This window comes from Macaca nemestrina, chromosome 20, assembly GCF_043159975.1.
Source record: "Macaca nemestrina isolate mMacNem1 chromosome 20, mMacNem.hap1, whole genome shotgun sequence".
In the NCBI taxonomy this organism is placed as follows: domain Eukaryota; kingdom Metazoa; phylum Chordata; class Mammalia; order Primates; family Cercopithecidae; genus Macaca; species Macaca nemestrina.
The window spans coordinates 14,772,051-14,788,582 of record NC_092144.1 but is presented as its reverse complement, the minus strand read 5'-3'; the positions used below and the strand labels follow the sequence as shown (position 1 = coordinate 14,788,582).

At 55.0% G+C, this 16,532-nt stretch overlaps 1 protein-coding gene across 3 annotated transcripts; it reads left to right on the top strand.

Annotated features, from left to right (window-relative positions):
* Positions 1-1,328: 1,328 nt before the first annotated feature.
* On the top strand, positions 1,329-15,066 carry LOC105495079 (RAS protein activator like 3). Of its 3 annotated transcripts, none has more exons than XM_024797862.2 (18): positions 1,329-1,394; positions 1,522-1,868; positions 5,050-5,186; positions 5,350-5,428; positions 5,536-5,597; positions 6,400-6,455; positions 8,009-8,135; positions 8,240-8,338; positions 8,833-9,342; positions 10,021-10,165; positions 10,420-10,564; positions 11,795-12,031; positions 12,127-12,328; positions 12,422-12,540; positions 13,199-13,589; positions 13,881-14,038; positions 14,579-14,642; positions 14,749-15,066. In XM_024797862.2, the coding sequence occupies exons 2-18, from the start codon at positions 1,541-1,543 to the stop codon at positions 14,890-14,892; spliced, it is 3,003 nt and encodes a 1,000-aa protein (XP_024653630.2). In that variant the 5' UTR covers positions 1,329-1,394; positions 1,522-1,540; the 3' UTR covers positions 14,893-15,066. The 3 variants fall into 3 exon arrangements, with proteins under 3 accessions (XP_024653630.2, XP_011762644.2, XP_024653639.2); XM_011764342.2 differs by having other exon boundaries at positions 8,833-9,375; XM_024797871.2 differs by lacking the exon at positions 14,749-15,066 and having other exon boundaries at positions 8,833-9,375; positions 14,522-14,603.
* The last annotated feature ends 1,466 nt before the right edge of the window (positions 15,067-16,532 follow it).

Here is a 16,532-nt window from a genome sequence, read left to right as displayed (position 1 = left end):
GTTCAAGACCAGCCTGACCAACATGGTGAAACCCCATCTCTACTAAAAATACAAAAAACTTAGCCAGGCATGGTGGTGCATACCTGCAGTCCCAGCTACTCAGGAGGCTGAGTCAGGAGAATCACTTGAATCCAGGAGGCAGAGGTTGCAGTGAGCCGAGATCGTGCCACTGCACATGAGCCTGGGAGACACAGCAAAACTCCTTCTCAATAAATCAATTAATTAATAAGAAGAATAATAAATCTGGCCATCTTCCAGAAGCTCCCCTTGTGTCCTCTTCCCAGCCACTAGTGCCTCCAAAAGAAACTGATATCCTGACTTGTTACATGTGGTTTTGCCTGATTTAGGACTTTATGTAAATGGAATCACAAAGTGTATACTCTTCATTGTTTTGGGGGTTTAATTTATTATTGCTTTTTAGAGGTGCGGTCTCCCGAGTGCAGGGAGGGGAGAAAGAGAAAACAAGTTAGATATGAGGTCTCCCTATGTCACCCAGACTGGAGTGCACTGCCAATATTCACAGGCATGATCACAGCTCACTGCAGCCTTGAACTCCTGGCCTCAAGTGATCCTCCTCTCAGCAGAGCTGAGAGTGGGGAGGGGGCCGAGATGAAGGCAGTGTGTGGACAGACACTGGGCACGACTGTCACTCTCTCACCCCCCAGGAGACCCCCCTCCGCCCACCATGGACCCACTGTCTCCAAGCCAGACCTCCCAAACTCAGCCTCCTGAATAGCTCAGATTACTGGCGTTTTATGGCTTTGGTTTTGGTTTTGGCTCAACATTGTTTGTGATTCACCCAAGTTAAATTATTCATTAGTTTGTTCTCACTGCTGTATGATATTCGGCTGTGTGAAGAGATCACAATTTATTCCTTCTTCCACTAGTGGGCACTTGGACAGTTTCCAATGTGGGGCTATTATGCATTGCACTGGGAGGCGGGGGCATACCTATCGGATATCTACCCAGCGATGGAATTGCTGAGTCAGAGAAGATCCAGCTAATAGTGTTAGTAGATCCTGCCAAACCGTTTCCCAACACGAGCGAATGGGTCTACACTCCGGCCAACTGTGGCTGAGAGTTCTAGGTGCTCTGTATTCTCACCAGCATTTGTTCAGCCTGTACTCATTTTGCAGAGAAGGCAACCGAGGCTCAGAGAGAGGGGCAAGCGCTGCCTCCCCATCAGGGAAGGACTCTGGGTCCTTCTTGCTAGAAGCCTAGTAACCCACCTCCTCTCTTCTCCTCCCCCGAACCTCCAGCATCCTGCCCCCACTGTGCCCTCCCAGACTGGCTGTGGGGGGGGGGTGGGACAGAGAGGGTCACGTGGAGTTGGGTTCCGAGGGAGGAAGCCAGGCAGGGTGCAGACGGCTGCTGATTCTGGTCAGGAAACCAAGGTAAGGGAGGCAGTGGAGGTGGGGGCAGGGGGATTCCTGAAGGCAGAGCTGAGAGTGGGGAGGGGGCCGAGATGAGGGCAGTGTGTGGACAGACACTGGGCACAACTGTCACTCTCTCGCCCCTCAGGAGACACCCCCGCCGCACCATGGACCCACCGTCGCCAAGCCGGACCTCCCAAACCCAGCCCGCAGCCCCCTCTCCGCTGACTTCCTATCGCTGGCACACAGGGCGCGGTGGGGAGAAGGGGGCTGGAGGGTTTCGCTGGGGCCGCTTTGCTGGCTGGGGCAGGGCCCTGAGCCACCAGGAGCCCATGGTCAGCACCCAGCCAGCCCCTCGCTCGATATTCCGTCGGGTCCTATCTGCGCCTCCCAAGGAGTCACGCACCAGTCGCCTTCGACTCTCCAAGGCCCTCTGGGGGAGGCATAAGAACCCACCACCGGAGCTAGAGCCGGAGCCAGAGCAGGAGGCCCCAGGTACATGGTTCCCCCACCCTGAGCTTGGGCCGGGCTGGGAAGGCGGATGCTTGGGTTTTGTCTGCCTCCGGAGCATCAACCCTACAGACACAGGAAGTTGTGGGGAGTGTGAAAGCCCAGCAGGAAGTGGCTGGGGCCCAGCTACCCTGTTCCCTCTTTCCCCCTGAAGAAGGTAGGAGGAGTTGCCAGGGTCCTGTGGGCAGAGCGTCCATCTGAGGACGGAACAGTGAATGTAGACCCATGGTGGTATTATCCAGAGGCTAAATGGCTCTTGGCCCCAACGGGTCTCTCCTTCAATGGCTCAAGCCCATCCTTTCCTACCTGGATATCCATCCTCAGCCTGCCTCCTGCTCTTCTACCTTCTAGCTTCCATGTCTTTGTTCTGAGCCCTTAAGCCTCAGCTTCTCCATCAGTTCAATAAGAATAATGATCTCCATTTTGGAGAGTACATCATTTTATTTGCTCATATTCGTTTATTTATTCAAGCAGAGGTTTGTTGAGTTCTTTTCCTTTTTTTTTTCTTTCTTTTTTTTTTTTTTTTTTTTTTTTGAGACAGAGTCTCGCTCTGTCACCCAGGCTGGAGTGCAGGGGTGCAATCTCCACTCACTGCAAGCACTGCCTCCCGGATTCACGCCATTCTCCTGCCTCAGCCTCCTGAGTAGCTGGGACTACAGGCGCCCGCCACCACGCCTGGCTAATTTTTTGTATTTTCAGTAGAGACAGGGTTTCACCATGTTAGCCAGGATGGTCTTGATTTCCTGACCTTGTGATCCGCCCGCCTGAGCCTCCCAAAGTGCTGGGATTACAGGTGTGATGTTGAGCTTCTATTGTATGTGCCAGGCCCTGATTTAGGCACTGAGGGCACACTAGTGAAAGAGACGGATGACACTCCCTGCCCCATGGAGCTCACAGTGTAGTGGAATTGACTGAAAATACATCAACAAGAAAATGACAGATGGACCAGGCATGGTGGCTCACACCTGTAATCCCAGCACTTTGGGAGGCCAAGGCGGATGGATCACCTGAGTTCAGGAGTTCGAGACCAGCCTGGCCAACATGGCAAAACCCTGTCTCTACTAAAAATACAAAAAAAAAAAAAAAAAAGTATCTGGGCATGGTAGCACATGCCTATACTCCCAGTTACTCAGGAGGCTGAGGCAGGATAATAGCTTGAACCCAGGAGGCAGAGGTTGCAGTGAGTCAAGATTGCGCCACTGCACTCCAACCTGGGCAACAGAGTGAGACTCCATCTCAAAGGGGAAAAAAAAGAAAGAAAGAAAAAAAAATGACAGATGGTGCTAAGTGTCACATAGGGGGATCTAGAAGAGTAATGGATATAGCAAGAATTAGGGCTCAGGAATGTAACACTAGGCTAGGGCCCAGCATATTTTAAGTGATCCGTTAATAAGTGGGAGTTATCATTTATTGCTCCTGGTGGTAAAAACGAGGGAACAGACAGGCAGTCTGGGAGGGCTAATTCAGCCCTTCTGTTTCCTGGAAGCTCATTTAATTCTCACTGCTTATATTCCTATTTTGTTTTTGTTTCTGTTTTGAGACAGAGTCTCACTTCCTCGCCCAGGCTGGAGTGCAGTGGTGCAATCTCAGCTCACTGCACCTCTGCCTCCCGGGTTCAACAGGTTCTCCTGCCTCAGCCTCCCGAGTAGCTGGGATTACAGGCATGCACCACCACACCTGGTTAATTTTGTATTTTTAGTAGAGACATGGTTTCACCATGTTGGCCAGGCTGGTCTCAAACTCCTGACCTCAGGTGATCCACCTGCCCCAGCCTACCAAAATGCTGGGATTACAGGCATGAGCAACTGCACCCAGCCTGTTGTTTTTTTGAGACAGAGTTTCAGTCTTTCACCCAGGCTGGAGTGAAGTGGTGCAATCTCGGCTCACTGCAACCTCTGCCCTCCGCGTTCAAGCAATTCTCCTGCCTCAGCCTCCCTAGTAGCTGGGATTACAGGTGTGCACCACCACACCCGGCTAATTTTGTATATTTAGTAGAGACGGGGCTTCACCATGTTGGCCAGTGTCATCTCAAACTCCTGACCTCAGGTGATTCACCCACCTCGGCCTCCCAAAGTGCTGGAATTACAGGTGTGAGCCACTGCGCCTGGCCTGCCGTTGTTTTTCAGAGACAGGGTCTTGCTCTGTCGCCCAGGCTGGAGTGCAGCTGCATGATCATAGCTCACTGCTGCCTTGAATTCTGCGGCTCAAGCGATCCTCCCACCTCAGCCTCCCAAGTAACTGGAAATATGGGCACACAACACAGTGTCAGGGTTTTTTTGTTTTGTTTTGTTTTGTTTTGAGACGGAGTTTTACTCTTGTTGCCCAAGCTGGAGTGCAATAGCACTATCTGGGCTACCACAACCTCCGCCTCCCAGGTTCAAGCAATTCTCCTGCCTCAGCCTCCCAAGTAGCTGGGATTACAGGCGTGCGCCACCACGCCCGGCTAATTTTGTATTTTTAGTAGACACAGGGTTTCTCCATGTTGGTCAGGCTAGTTTCAAACTCCTGGCCTCAGGTGATCTGCCCGCCTCGGCCTCCCAAAGTGCTAGGATTACAGGTGTGAGCCACGGAGCCCAGCTGCGTCAGGCTATTTTTTAAAGACAGGATCTTGTTATGTTGCCCAGGCTGTTCTCAAACTCCAGATCTCAAGCAATCCGCCCCACCTCGGCCTCCCAAATGTTGGGATTACAGGCATGAGCCATCGTGCCCAGACTCGGTCCTGTTTTTTAACCTCTCGGACCCACATGTTGTCTTGGTTAAGAGAAGAATGCAAAGAAAAAAAAAAAAAAAAGAGAGAAGAATGCTTGTGACTGAAGCCCAGCCCAACCACTCACAAGCTGTGTGACCCTGGGCAAGTCACTCAACCTCTCTGAGCCTGTTATCATAGCCCTTTGAATGGCTTTTGGAGGATTCAATGCAAGAAGGTGTGTGGAGTGGTATACAGGGTACTGGACACATGGTAGGTGAGCTGTGTCTGCTACCCATGGTTAGTGGGGACAAGGCCCAGACAGACATGAAAACTTGCCCAAGGTCATACAGTCCGATACAGCTGCTGGGGTGGGGGGCACCTAGGAGGGAACCCACCATAAGCCTTCGGGAATGGAAAGGGTGGCCTGAGGGAGAGAAAGCGTCTCTTAAGTCCCCCAGTGCCTCCTCTTCTTCCCAGAGCTGGAGCCGGAGCCAGAGCCAGAGCCCCCTACCCCACAGATCCCCGAGGCCCCCACACCCGACGTGCCTGTCTGGGACATTGGGGGCTTCACCCTGCTTGATGGGAAGCTGGTGCTGCTTGGAGGAGAGGAGGAGGTGAGAAGGGGCACCTGGGCAAGGGGAGGGAAGAAAGAAAAAGGAGGAGGGCAGAACAGAGGTACGGGCTGGAGGGAGGATAGTGGGAAGGTGTCTGCCTCTCCCTCGGTCTGCCTGCCTGCCTGCCTCCCCTCTCTGACTACCCACTCCTGCGGGAGAACAGGGTCCCCGAAGGCCCCGGGCGGGAAGTGCTAGCTCCGAGGGCAGCATCCACGTGGCCATGGGGAACTTCAGGGATCCAGGTAAGCTTGAAGAGTGGAAAGGCCTGGGGCATTTGGGAGGCTCTAAAAGTGGGGCAGAATCTAAGATGACTCCAACCCCCCAACCTGCCACCCATAACTACCCACAGATCGGATGCCTGGAAAGACAGAACCAGAGAATGCTGGTCCCAACCAGGTCCACAACGTTCGGGTAAGGCAGCCAGTGAAGGGAGTAGGTAGAGGGGAGAGCCAAGACTCTTGGACCCTCACAGCTGAAAGGGCACTCTTGCTGGGTGATCTGGGGCAGGTTGCTAACCCTCTCTGGGCCTCAGAGTCCCAGTCTGTCAAATGGAGTTAATGAAATAATCTTTCTCTAGGGGTTGTTTTTGGGAAGCCAATAGAGAGTGCAGGAGCCAGGCAGGGCAGTGCACAGCTATAGTCCCAGCTACTTGGGAGGCTGAGCAGAGAACACTGCTTGAGGCCAGGAGTTCAAGACCAGCCTAAGCAACATGGGGAGACTCCATGTCTTAAATAAATAAATGAATAGTGCATGAGAATATATGATTGATGCTTTACAAATGGGAGTTTGGCCCAGGCACAGTGGTTCACACCTGTAATCCCAACATTTTGAGAGGCTGGAAGCAGAAGGATTGCTTGAGACCAGGAGCTCAAGACAAACCTGGGCAACATAGCAAGTCCCCAATTCTACATGGTAACATTCACCTGTAGTCCCAGCTGAGGCAAGAGAATCACTTGGGCCCAGGAATTTGAGGCTGCAGTGAGCTCTGATTGCACCACTGTACTCCAGCCTGGCTGACAGTGCAAGACCCTGTCTTAAAAAAACAAATGAACAAAAAATTAGGAGCTGTTGGTTGCTCTTATTATTCCTGCTAATACAGCCTGAGCTTGGTGTTGGTCCTCCAAGACCAGCAGATCCTCTGGGATATCTTGGGAGGGAAGGAGCTGCGGAAGGAGCACAGATTTCTGTCCAGCTGACATTCCCTTCCCCACAGGGGTTGCTCAAGAGGCTGAAAGAGAAGAAAAAGGCCAGGTCGGAGCCCCGGGATGGGTAAGGATGTATGAGAGGCTGGAGGGGCTGAGGTTCAACACTGGCCCTTCCTCCTCCTCCTCCTCCTCCTCCTCCTCTTGCCTATCATTCCAATCTACACCAAACACCCCCTGTAGCCTCTGTGTTCTGCCCCACATCAGTTGATTCTGGGGACATTGAATGACGTAGCACAGAGCCAGGGTGCCGGCAAAGTCTGACACAATAACTCTAAAATGGGAGCTAAATCAATCAACTGGTCTGGGAGGGTTAGGGAAGGGACCCTTGAGCTGAGATCTGAAGGGTGGATGGAAGTTAACTAGGCCAACAGCGGGGTGGGAAAAGCATTCCAGGCAGAAGTAGCAGCAAGTGCAAAGGCCAAGAGGCAGAAAGAAGCAACTAAAACAAGGCCAAGGGGGCTGGGTGAAGTGGACCAGGGGTAGCACTTTGGGAGGCCGAAGTGGGTAGACTGCTTGAGTCCAGGTGTTCAAGACCAGCCTGGGCAATATAGTGAGACCCCACTTCTACAAAAAAATACAAAAATTAACCAGGCATGGTGGTGGGCACCTGTAGTCCCAGCTACTGGGGAGGCTGAGTGGGAGGATTGCTTGAGCCTGGGAAGTTGAGGCTGCAGTGCACAGAGATCGTGCCCCTGCACTCCAGCCTGGGCAACAGAGCAAGACTCTGCCTCAAAAATAAATAGGGCTGGGTGCGGTGGCTCACACCTGTAATCCCACACTTTGGGAGGCAGAGGCAGGTGGAACATTTGAGGTCAGGAGTTCAAGACCAGCCTGGCAACGTGGTGAAATCTCATCTCTACTAAAAATACAAAATTAGCCGGGCATGGTGGCACACGCCTGTAATTCCAGTTACTCAGGAGGCTGAGGCAGGAGAATCGCTTAAATCTGGGAGGTGGAGGTTGCAGTGAGCCAAGATTGTGCCACTGCATTCCTGCCTGGGCAACAGAGTGAGACTCTGTCTCAATAAATAAATAAATAAATAAATAAATAGGACTGGGTGCGGTCACTGACGCCTGTATTCCCACACTTTGGTGAGGCTGAGGTGGGTGGATCACTTGGGATCAGGATTTCAAGACCAGACTGGCCAACGTGGTGAAACCCCATCTCTACTAAAAACACAAACATTAGAAAATTAGCCGGGCATGGTGGTGGGCACCTGTAATCCCAGTTACTTGGGAGGCTGAGGCAGGAAAATCGCTTGAACCTGGAAGGCGGAGGTTGCAGTGAGCCAAGATCCAGCCACTGCACTAAACAAGACTCTGCTTTAAATAAATAAATAAATAAGATAAAATAAAACAAGGCCAGGGAGGCTGGAGCTCAGAAAGTGATGGATTAGGTGGAGGGAGATGAGGTAACAACATCTGGACTCTACTTGGTCATATAGGTCACCAGGAGTTGAGTTTATGCTAAAAGTAAGGAGGCGCCATGGGGAGGGGGCACAGGGTAGAAAAGGGATCCGAATTGGGTTGAAGTCCTTCCTGGCCTTCCTCTACCCTTCAGGCTATGGGGGATGGGAAGAGGCAGGAATGACCGTGTGCTCCCCCGCCCCCTTCCCAGGCCCCCCAGTGCTCTGGGCTCTAGGGAGTCGCTGGCCACACTCTCTGAACTGGACCTGGGCGCCGAGCGGGATGTGCGGGTCTGGCCACTGCACCCCAGCCTCTTGGGGGAGCCCCATTGCTTTCAGGTAAGTGCAGACAATCCACCTCGGTTCCACCTCAGTCCCACCTCCCACCCTTTGGCTTCACCCTTGGCCTGGATCGCAAACTGTTGGATTCTCCATCCCAACAGGTAACGTGGACGGGCGGAAGCCGCTGCTTCTCTTGTCGCTCGGCCGCTGAGAGAGACCGCTGGATCGAGGACCTTCGTCGCCAATTCCAGCCCACCCAGGTCATTGCCCTCAATAAAGCGGGACACGGAGACCCCGCCCACAGGCCTGGCCCACCCCTTCCACTCTCCCCAAAGCCAGCTCTCTCCATAACCCGCGCTCCCAACGCACCTGCCCCGCCTGCATCGTTGCAAAGGCTCCAAGACTCCCCTTCCATCTATTACCAGCCCCGGGAATATCAGACCCGCCCCTTCTGTCCACTCTCGACCCTATATGCACCCAAAGCCCTACCTACCAGATAATCGCGAAGTCTTCACTCCAGTACTACTCTTCTATGCCCTGGAGCCCCGAACTCTCCCGGAGAGCCCAGAAAAGCTTTAGAAAACTTCCGCGTAGCCACCTCCGGACTCCCGTGGCTCCACTTCTTTCCCCAAAGGCCCAGCAATCTCACTAGGAACCCAGCGCACCAGGTTTGAGGCTCCGCGCTTCACTTGCGGTGCCCTCTTTGGGGTGCCAACAAACCAAAACGCTTCCCCCATCCCACTCCCATCTGCAGGACAACGTGGAGCGGGAAGAGACATGGCTGAGCGTGTGGGTGCACGAGGCGAAGGGGCTTCCCCGGGCAGCGGCGGGGGCACCCGGCGTGCGCGCCGAGCTGTGGCTGGATGGCGCGCTGCTGGCACGCACGGCGCCTCGGGCCGGCCCAGGCCAGCTCTTCTGGGCCGAGCGCTTTCACTTCGAGGCGCTGCCACCTGCACGTCGCCTGTCGCTGCGGCTGCGCGGCTTGGGCCCGGGAAGCGCGGTGCTGGGCCGCGTGGCCCTGTCGCTGGAGGAGCTGGGCGCCCCACGCGCGCCAGCCGCCGGCCTGGAGCGCTGGTTCCCGCTGCTCGGGGCGCCGGCGGGCGCAGCGCTGCGGGCGCGGATTCGGGCACGTCGCCTGCGTGTGCTGCCGTCCGAGCGCTACAAGGAGCTGGCGGAGTTCCTCACCTTCCACTACGCGCGCCTCTGCGGGGCCCTGGAGCCCGCGCTGCCTGCGCAAGCCAAGGAGGAGCTGGCGGCCGCCATGGTGCGCGTGCTGCGGGCCACTGGCCGGGCACAGGTGCGGCACCGCGACAGCGCGGACCCGGGCGACCAGGGGTAGACCGATAACGCGCTTCGGGCGGTAATTGGGGCGCAGGACCTGAGTTGCACCTGTAAGAGGCAAGACACCTTGAAGGGCAGGGCCTGAGCATCAGCTGTGAGGGGCGTGGTTCAAGTGTCACCTGTAAGGGGCGGGGCACCTAGAAGGGCGGGGCCTGAACATCACCCGTAAGGGGCGGGGCACCTTGAAGGGCGGGACCTGAGCGTCAGCTGTGAGGGGCGGGGGCTGAGCTGTACTTGTAAGGGGCGGGGCACTTTGAAGGACTGGGCCTGAGCTTCAGCTGTGAGGGGCGGGGCCTAATTATCATTCATAACGGGCGAGACACCTTGAAGGGCGGAGCCTAAGCTTCAGCTGCGAGAGGGGCCTGAGCATTACGCATGAGGGGCGGGGCCCAGATTGAACCCCAGCGCTAAAAGGTTTAAATTTCTGCTGTGAGGGTTAGAAGTTCTGGCCTCGGTTATGAACCCCAGCAGTAAGGACTGGGCCTAAGCATCAGCTACGAGGGGCGGGGCCTGTGCCTCTGGTGTGAAGGACGAGCCAAGAATCCGAATTCCCTTGGACTCAGTCTGCATCCAGTGCAACCTGACCCCCTGCCCTTCCTAGGCGCTGGTGACCGACCTGGGCACTGCGGAGCTGGCGCGCTGTGGAGGCCGTGAGGCGCTGCTGTTCCGGGAAAACACATTGGCCACCAAGGCTATCGATGAGTACATGAAGCTCGTGGCACAGGATTACCTCCAGGAGACCCTGGGTGAGCTGGGGGAAGAGTCCGTGTCAGTGGCCTGCTGGTGAGCTAGGGGACCTGGGTGAAGTTCTAAGAGTCCTTGAGCAACCTGGATTCTGGTAGTGAGTGGTGTTTTGGAGGTGCTAGGATCCTGGGGACAATTGGGAGCTCCCCAAGATGTTGGGTGCCTCCGGAATAACCTGAAGACAAGGTTGGAGGATGGGTGTGGTGGGTTTTGGTGGTCATGGTCCCAGCCACTATCTGGCTGTGCTGGGCTGCAGGACAGGTTGTGCGGCGTCTCTGTGCTTCCACTGAGGACTGTGAAGTGGACCCCAGCAAGTGTCCAGCCCCGGAGCTGCCAGAGCATCAGGCCAGACTTCGGAACAGCTGCGAGGAGGTCTTCGAAACCATTATCCATTCCTACGAGTGAGAATCAGGGCCCCAGCCCCTTAGTCCACCCCCGCTTACCATGCTAGCCCCAACCCCCAGTTTAGGGTTGCCAGATAAAATACAGGAGACACTCAGTTAAATTTGATGCAATTATTGGGACCATGCTTATACTAAAAAATTACTCATTTGAGCCAGGCATGGTGGCTCACGCCCGTAATTCCAATGCTTTGGGAGGTGGAGACAAGAGGATTGCTGGAGCCCAGGCGCAGGCGTTCAAGACCAGTCTGGGCAACATAGCAAGACTCCATTGCTCCAAAAAGCTTTTTTAAAATGAGCTAGGCATGGTGGCATGCACCTGTATTCCCAGTCGAGGCTGGAGGATCGCTTGAGTCCAGGATTCAAGGCTGCAGTGAGCTATGATCATGCCACAGCACTCCAGCCTGGTTGACAGAGTGAGACCCTGTCCCAAATAAAAGGAAAAATGTAAATAAAAAAAATCACTCCATTATCTGACATTCATGTTTAACTGGATGTCCTGAAGTTTCATTTACTACATCTGGCAACCCTGTCACCATGCAACCCTATCACCACTGACCCCAAGTAACCCGAGACCCAATTCCTTGTCCTGTAACCACAGGTGATTCCATACACCCAATTCCATGCCACTGGCTCCAGTTAGCATAGGATCTCAATCCTATGACCTCTGCTTCCAGATAATGCCCCAAGTCCATGATCCCTGGCTTTAAGTGACCCTCCACCTCAAATCCCATGCAACTGATCACAGGAGACCTGGGATTCCAATCCCTTGACCTCTGACCCTAGGTTAACCTGCATACCTAATCCCTGAGTTCAATCAAGTGACTTCTGACCCTAGGTGACTTCCAGACCCCAATCCTACTTTATATCTTGTACTCTGGCTCCCCAATCTCATGTCTAATTATAAGTATATCCAAGCTCATAACCTCTGTCTTCATGTGACCTTGTATCCCCAACTATAAGAGTATTATCCCCAGCGATTGCCATAGCTACACATAAGCCATGGCCCCATGCTGACTCATAACCCCAAGCATTGTTATCTCAGATATTCCCAATCCTGGAGTCCAGACCCCAGGTTCAGTGAAAAGGAGGCCTACATGGCCTTCATGAATAGCTTTCTGGAGGATCATGGACTAGTCATGCAATGCTTCTGGGACTCCCAACCTTATGACTTTAACCTTTATGCCCATAGCCTCCCCGTCTGACCATTCATTGCCTCTTCTGCACCAGCTGGTTCCCTGCGGAGCTGGGCATCGTGTTCTCAAGCTGGCGAGAAGCATGCAAAGAACGTGGCTCTGAGGTGCTGGGCCCCCGACTGGTGTGCGCCTCCCTCTTCCTGCGGCTCCTGTGCCCCGCCATCCTGGCACCCAGCCTCTTTGGTTTAGCACCAGAGCATCCAGCACCTGGCCCAGCCCGCACCCTCACACTGATTGCCAAGGTCATCCAGAACCTCGCCAACCGTGCCCCGTAGGTGCTGGGAAGCTAGGGGTGGGGGGGACCATGCTGGGAGTGTGGGGGTGGCAGGTGCCTGACCTGACCCACCCAGCCTGGCCCTGATCCAGGTTCGGTGAGAAGGAGGCCTACATGGGCTTCATGAATAGCTTCCTGGAGGAACATGGACCAGCCATGCAACGCTTCCTGGACCAGGTGGCCGTGGTGGATGTGGATGCTGCACCCAGTGGTTACCAGGGTAGCGGTGACCTGGCCCTCCAGTTGGCTGTCCTGCATGCCCAGCTCTGTACAATCTTTGCTGAGCTTGACCAGGTATGGCCTGAACCCAGAGTAGGGAGGCAAGAAGTCTTGGGAGACTCTGACCCCATAGATTTTGCTCAGTCTCTGTCCTGCATGCCTCACCAGACAACCCGAGACTCCCTGGAACCGCTGCCCACCATCCTGCAAGCCATCGAGGAGGGCCAGCCTGTGCTTGTATCAGTGCCAATGCGTCTCCCACCGCCCCCGGCCCAGATCCACTCCAGGTAACCTCAAGTCTGGTCTGGAGTCTGATGGGTGGGAACAGGAAGGAGCAGGGCTCAGACAGGGGTCAGAGGTGAAGATGCATCATTGTGAGCAGAGGTCAAGCCCAGGGTCAGACTGGAATCACAGGTTATAGAAAGGGTCCGGTCGAAGGTCACAGTGTGTTTGAGCTCAGGGATGAGAGGAAAGGTTAGGGTGGAGTGATGTCAAGGGTCATAAAGAGGACATTATTAGAAGTCAAGGACAGGAGCCAGGCTCAGTGGCTCATGCCTGTAATCCCAGCACTTTGGGAGGCTGAGGCAGAAGGATCACTTGAGGCCAAGAACTTAAGACAAACCTGGGCAACATAGGGAGACCCCCATCTCTACCCAAAAAAAAAAAAAAAAATACCTGGGTGTAGTGGCATGCGCTAGCAGTCCTAGTTATTTGGGAGGCTGAGGCTGGAGAATAGCTTGAGCTCCGGAATTCAAGTCTGCAGTGAGCTATGATCAAGTCACCGCACTCCAGCCTGGGTGACAGAGCAAGACCTTGTCTTAAAAAAAAAAAAAAAAAAAAAAAAAAGGACAAGTTCACCTGGGGGTGAGGTCGCTTCTGGTCAGGTCGGGATGGAGTAGTCTCAGGGGCCAGTAGAGGGTCTGAGATCCTCCATCCCACCCCTAGCCTTTCCGCAGGGGAGAAGCCCGGCTTCCTGGCCCCCCGGGACCTCCCCAAGCACACCCCTCTCATCTCCAAGAGCCAGTCTCTGCGCAGCGTTCGCCGCTCAGAGAGTTGGGCCCGGCCACAGCCGGACGAAGAGCGGCCCCTGCGGCGGCCCCGGCCGGTGCAGCGCACGCAGAGTGTCCCAACCCGGCGTCCTGCCCGCCGCCGCCAATCTGCGGGGCCCTGGCCGCGACCCAAAGGCTCCCTGAGCACGGGCCCGGCGCCCCGCGCCCGGCCTTGGACCCGGGACTCCGCCTCGCTGCCTCGGAAGCCGTCGGTACCCTGGCAGCGCCAAATAGACCAGCCGCAAGACCGAAACCAGGCACTGGGCAAGCACCGACCTGTGAACAAGGTAAGGTCAGGCCCAGGTCCCCGCCTGGGGAGTGGGGACGGGGACGCGACTGGGGAAGACTGAAGGGCCAGGTAAGCCTGGGTTCAAGTACCCAGCTCGCTGCGCTGTGTGACCATGGCCCTAGCCCGACCCTCTCTGAGCTTCAGTCTCCCCAGCTGTACGGCAGGAGGGATGTTCCCCAACTAGGCAGGCCGGTGATGACGCTGAACGCTTGGGCCTGGAAGGTCAGGGTCTCCAGGGAGACACAGAGGCGGGACGACGGGTCAGATTACAGCTGCTCTCCCACCACAGTTGGCAGAGCTGCAGTGCGAGGTGGCCGCTCTGCGTGAGGAGCAGAAAGTGCTGTCCCGCCTCGTGGAGTCGCTGAGCACCCACATCCGGGCCTTGACGGAGCAGCAGGAGCAGCTGCGGGGCCAGCTGCAGGATCTGGACTCCAGGCTCTGTGCTGGGTGAGCCCAGCCCTCTCCATTAGCTCCGCCCCCAGGTGGGCCCGATCCAATTAGATCTGACCAGACCCTCCCCAAACCACGCCTGGCACGACCAAGCCCCACGCTGGCCCCGCCCTAATAAAAATCTGTCCGGGCCCCTCTTGGCGAGCCCCGCCCCCAGGTGGACCCACCCCCCCGAAGGTCGGCCTAGGACGCTGGCAGATTCTCTCATCCAGGCCCCACCCCTCCATCAGCCCCTCCCAACCTGGCTGGGCCGGGCACTGAGATATCTCAGCCTGGGCACTCCCTCAAGCCCAGTTACGACCCCACTCAGGACGGGCCAAGCCCCGCCTCCAAGGGATGATTGATAGGTCCTATCATTCCAACTATTCCAGTCTCTGGTCCGACCCTTCTTCAAGCATATTTAGGCCCCGCCCTTCAGTCTGAACAAGCTCCGCCTCCACTCCAAGCTCCGCCCCCCTGAATCCCTGCCTCTCCAACCAGGAGCTGGAAGGGACTCCTTAGCCTCTGACCTTCGCCCCCATCCCCCGACCCCCACAGGAGCTCAGAGTTTGATTCAAAGCACAACCTTCCAATCTATGAAGGGCACAGTCTGAAAAGCCTGGTGAGACTGCCGTCTGAGCCCTGGGACAGGTCTGGGCGGTGGAGGAGCGAGGGTTGGGGTGCAGCCCTCTCCTGGTTTCTGAGCCCCATCGCCACTGCCTCCCCAGGAACACCGCCTAAATGAGATGGAGAGAACTCAGGCTCAGCTGAGGGATGCTGTCCAGAGCCTGCAGCTTTCTCCAAGGACGCGGGGGTCTCGGAGTCAACCCCAGCCCCTCAAAGCACCCTGCCTCAATGGAGACACCACCTGAGCTGCCCATCCTGCCTCACCACACGTGGTCTGGGAGCAGAGAGATAGCCGTCTTGGCGGGGGGGGTGTCTGACCTTGCCTTAGCCCTACTTGGCCTACAATGGGGAGTGGAGCTGCTGGTCCCAACCACTCTGGCAGTGTGAAGTTGCCCAGTAAAATCTTGATTTCAGTAAAATTGCTGGTTTCTTTGCCCACTAAGAATTGCCAGTTCTAAGGCATTTGCCCCCCCCCCAAGCCCTATTCGTCTCTCCCAAATTCTCCCCTAATTAGAAGTCTCATGGAGAGGGCCATATACATAAGCTCTCACCAGCTGTGTTACCTTAGACCTTCATTCTCTTAAAAGCCCGTTTTCTTATCTGTGAAATGGACGTAAAGTTCCCTACACAGTGAGAGGACACATAAAGGCATTCGATAAAAGGTATTCACCATTGTCATAGGCAGCACCTGCTTCTCAATGAAGCATGAATTCCAACCCTGGCAACCTCCCAATCCCACAGTGAGAGCATCTTCTCAGGCCCTCCTCATGTCATGGAGGCCATGGGTCTGGGAGACGGATAAATTCATACTGTGTATGAATGATTGGGTAAACGAGTCATTCAAAACATGGGTGAGTGGATGGGTGAGGGGTAGAGTGGGTGGAGCAAATGGCAGACGGATAGGTTAGCATTTGCTGGATGTTTGACCTAGTAGGTGAGTAGTTGGGTAGTTGGTTAACCAGGTTGGGTATGTCTGCCTAGAAAAGGCCTGGTTCATAGTAAGAAAAAAAATTTTTGAATGTTGTGATTATATATGTCATATGTACATATGTTGAGGTCTCCTGAGACTCCTGAGAACTGGGCAGTGCAGAAACAATAATGAACTAGACAGGACTCCTGGCCTCATGGAACTTACATGCTAGTGGAGGGGCCAAATCAACAGGCAAACTGGTGGATGGATGTTTAGGGGGCTGGGCGGAAAGTTGTATGTGGGGATGGTTGGGTACTTGCTTGGTTATGTGGATAAATGAGTATTTGCTTGGGTGCTGGATGAATGGGTGGGTAGATGGGAAGTGAATGGGTGTGTTGAGTGGGTGTTTGGGTGAATTAATAGATGGTTGGAGGGGTGGGTGGATAGGTGATTAGTTGATTGGATAGGTAGATGAGTGATTGATAGATTGAGCAAGTGGGTGAGATGGCTAGGTGGTTAGATATCTGGATACATGGTGGATAAGACAAGACAACAGGCCATGATGTGTGTCTGATGGGGTAGTCCTGGAAGCTGTGATCCTGGGAACTGGGTGGAGAAGGTGACTTAGGACTGAAGACCTAGGGCAACTCTAGGGGCATGGAGGTGTGGGCAAGTCCAGTGTGGATGATTGGGAAGGAGGGAGTGAGCTTGCGGTTGAAAGGTAGCTGATGGGGGGCAGGGGACAAAAGGTTAAAAATTGGCTGGGTGGAGTCTTCAATGACCTATCAATGACCCATCAATGACCCGTGGGGGAACTTCTCTGCCCCCTTCCCACTCTTTTAGAGCTTTTAGCGAGTCTACCATAGGAAGTACCAGTGGGGTGATGAGGAGCCATTGGGGGGGTGGGACGACAAGGGTGTTGTCATGGTAACGGGGTCTCTCCCTGGACTCAGGCCGTGCGGGCCCTTTAAGGGT

Coding starts and splice junctions, on each gene's coding strand:
- LOC105495079 (XM_011764342.2), top strand. CDS start 1,541: ATGGACCCACCGTCGCCAAGCCGGACCTCCCAAACCCAGCCCGCAGCC. Junction 10,166..10,419: donor TTACCTCCAGGAGACCCTGG/GTGAGCTGGGGG, acceptor GCTGGGCTGCAG/GACAGGTTGTGCGGCGTCTC. Junction 12,032..12,126: donor AACCTCGCCAACCGTGCCCC/GTAGGTGCTGGG, acceptor GCCCTGATCCAG/GTTCGGTGAGAAGGAGGCCT.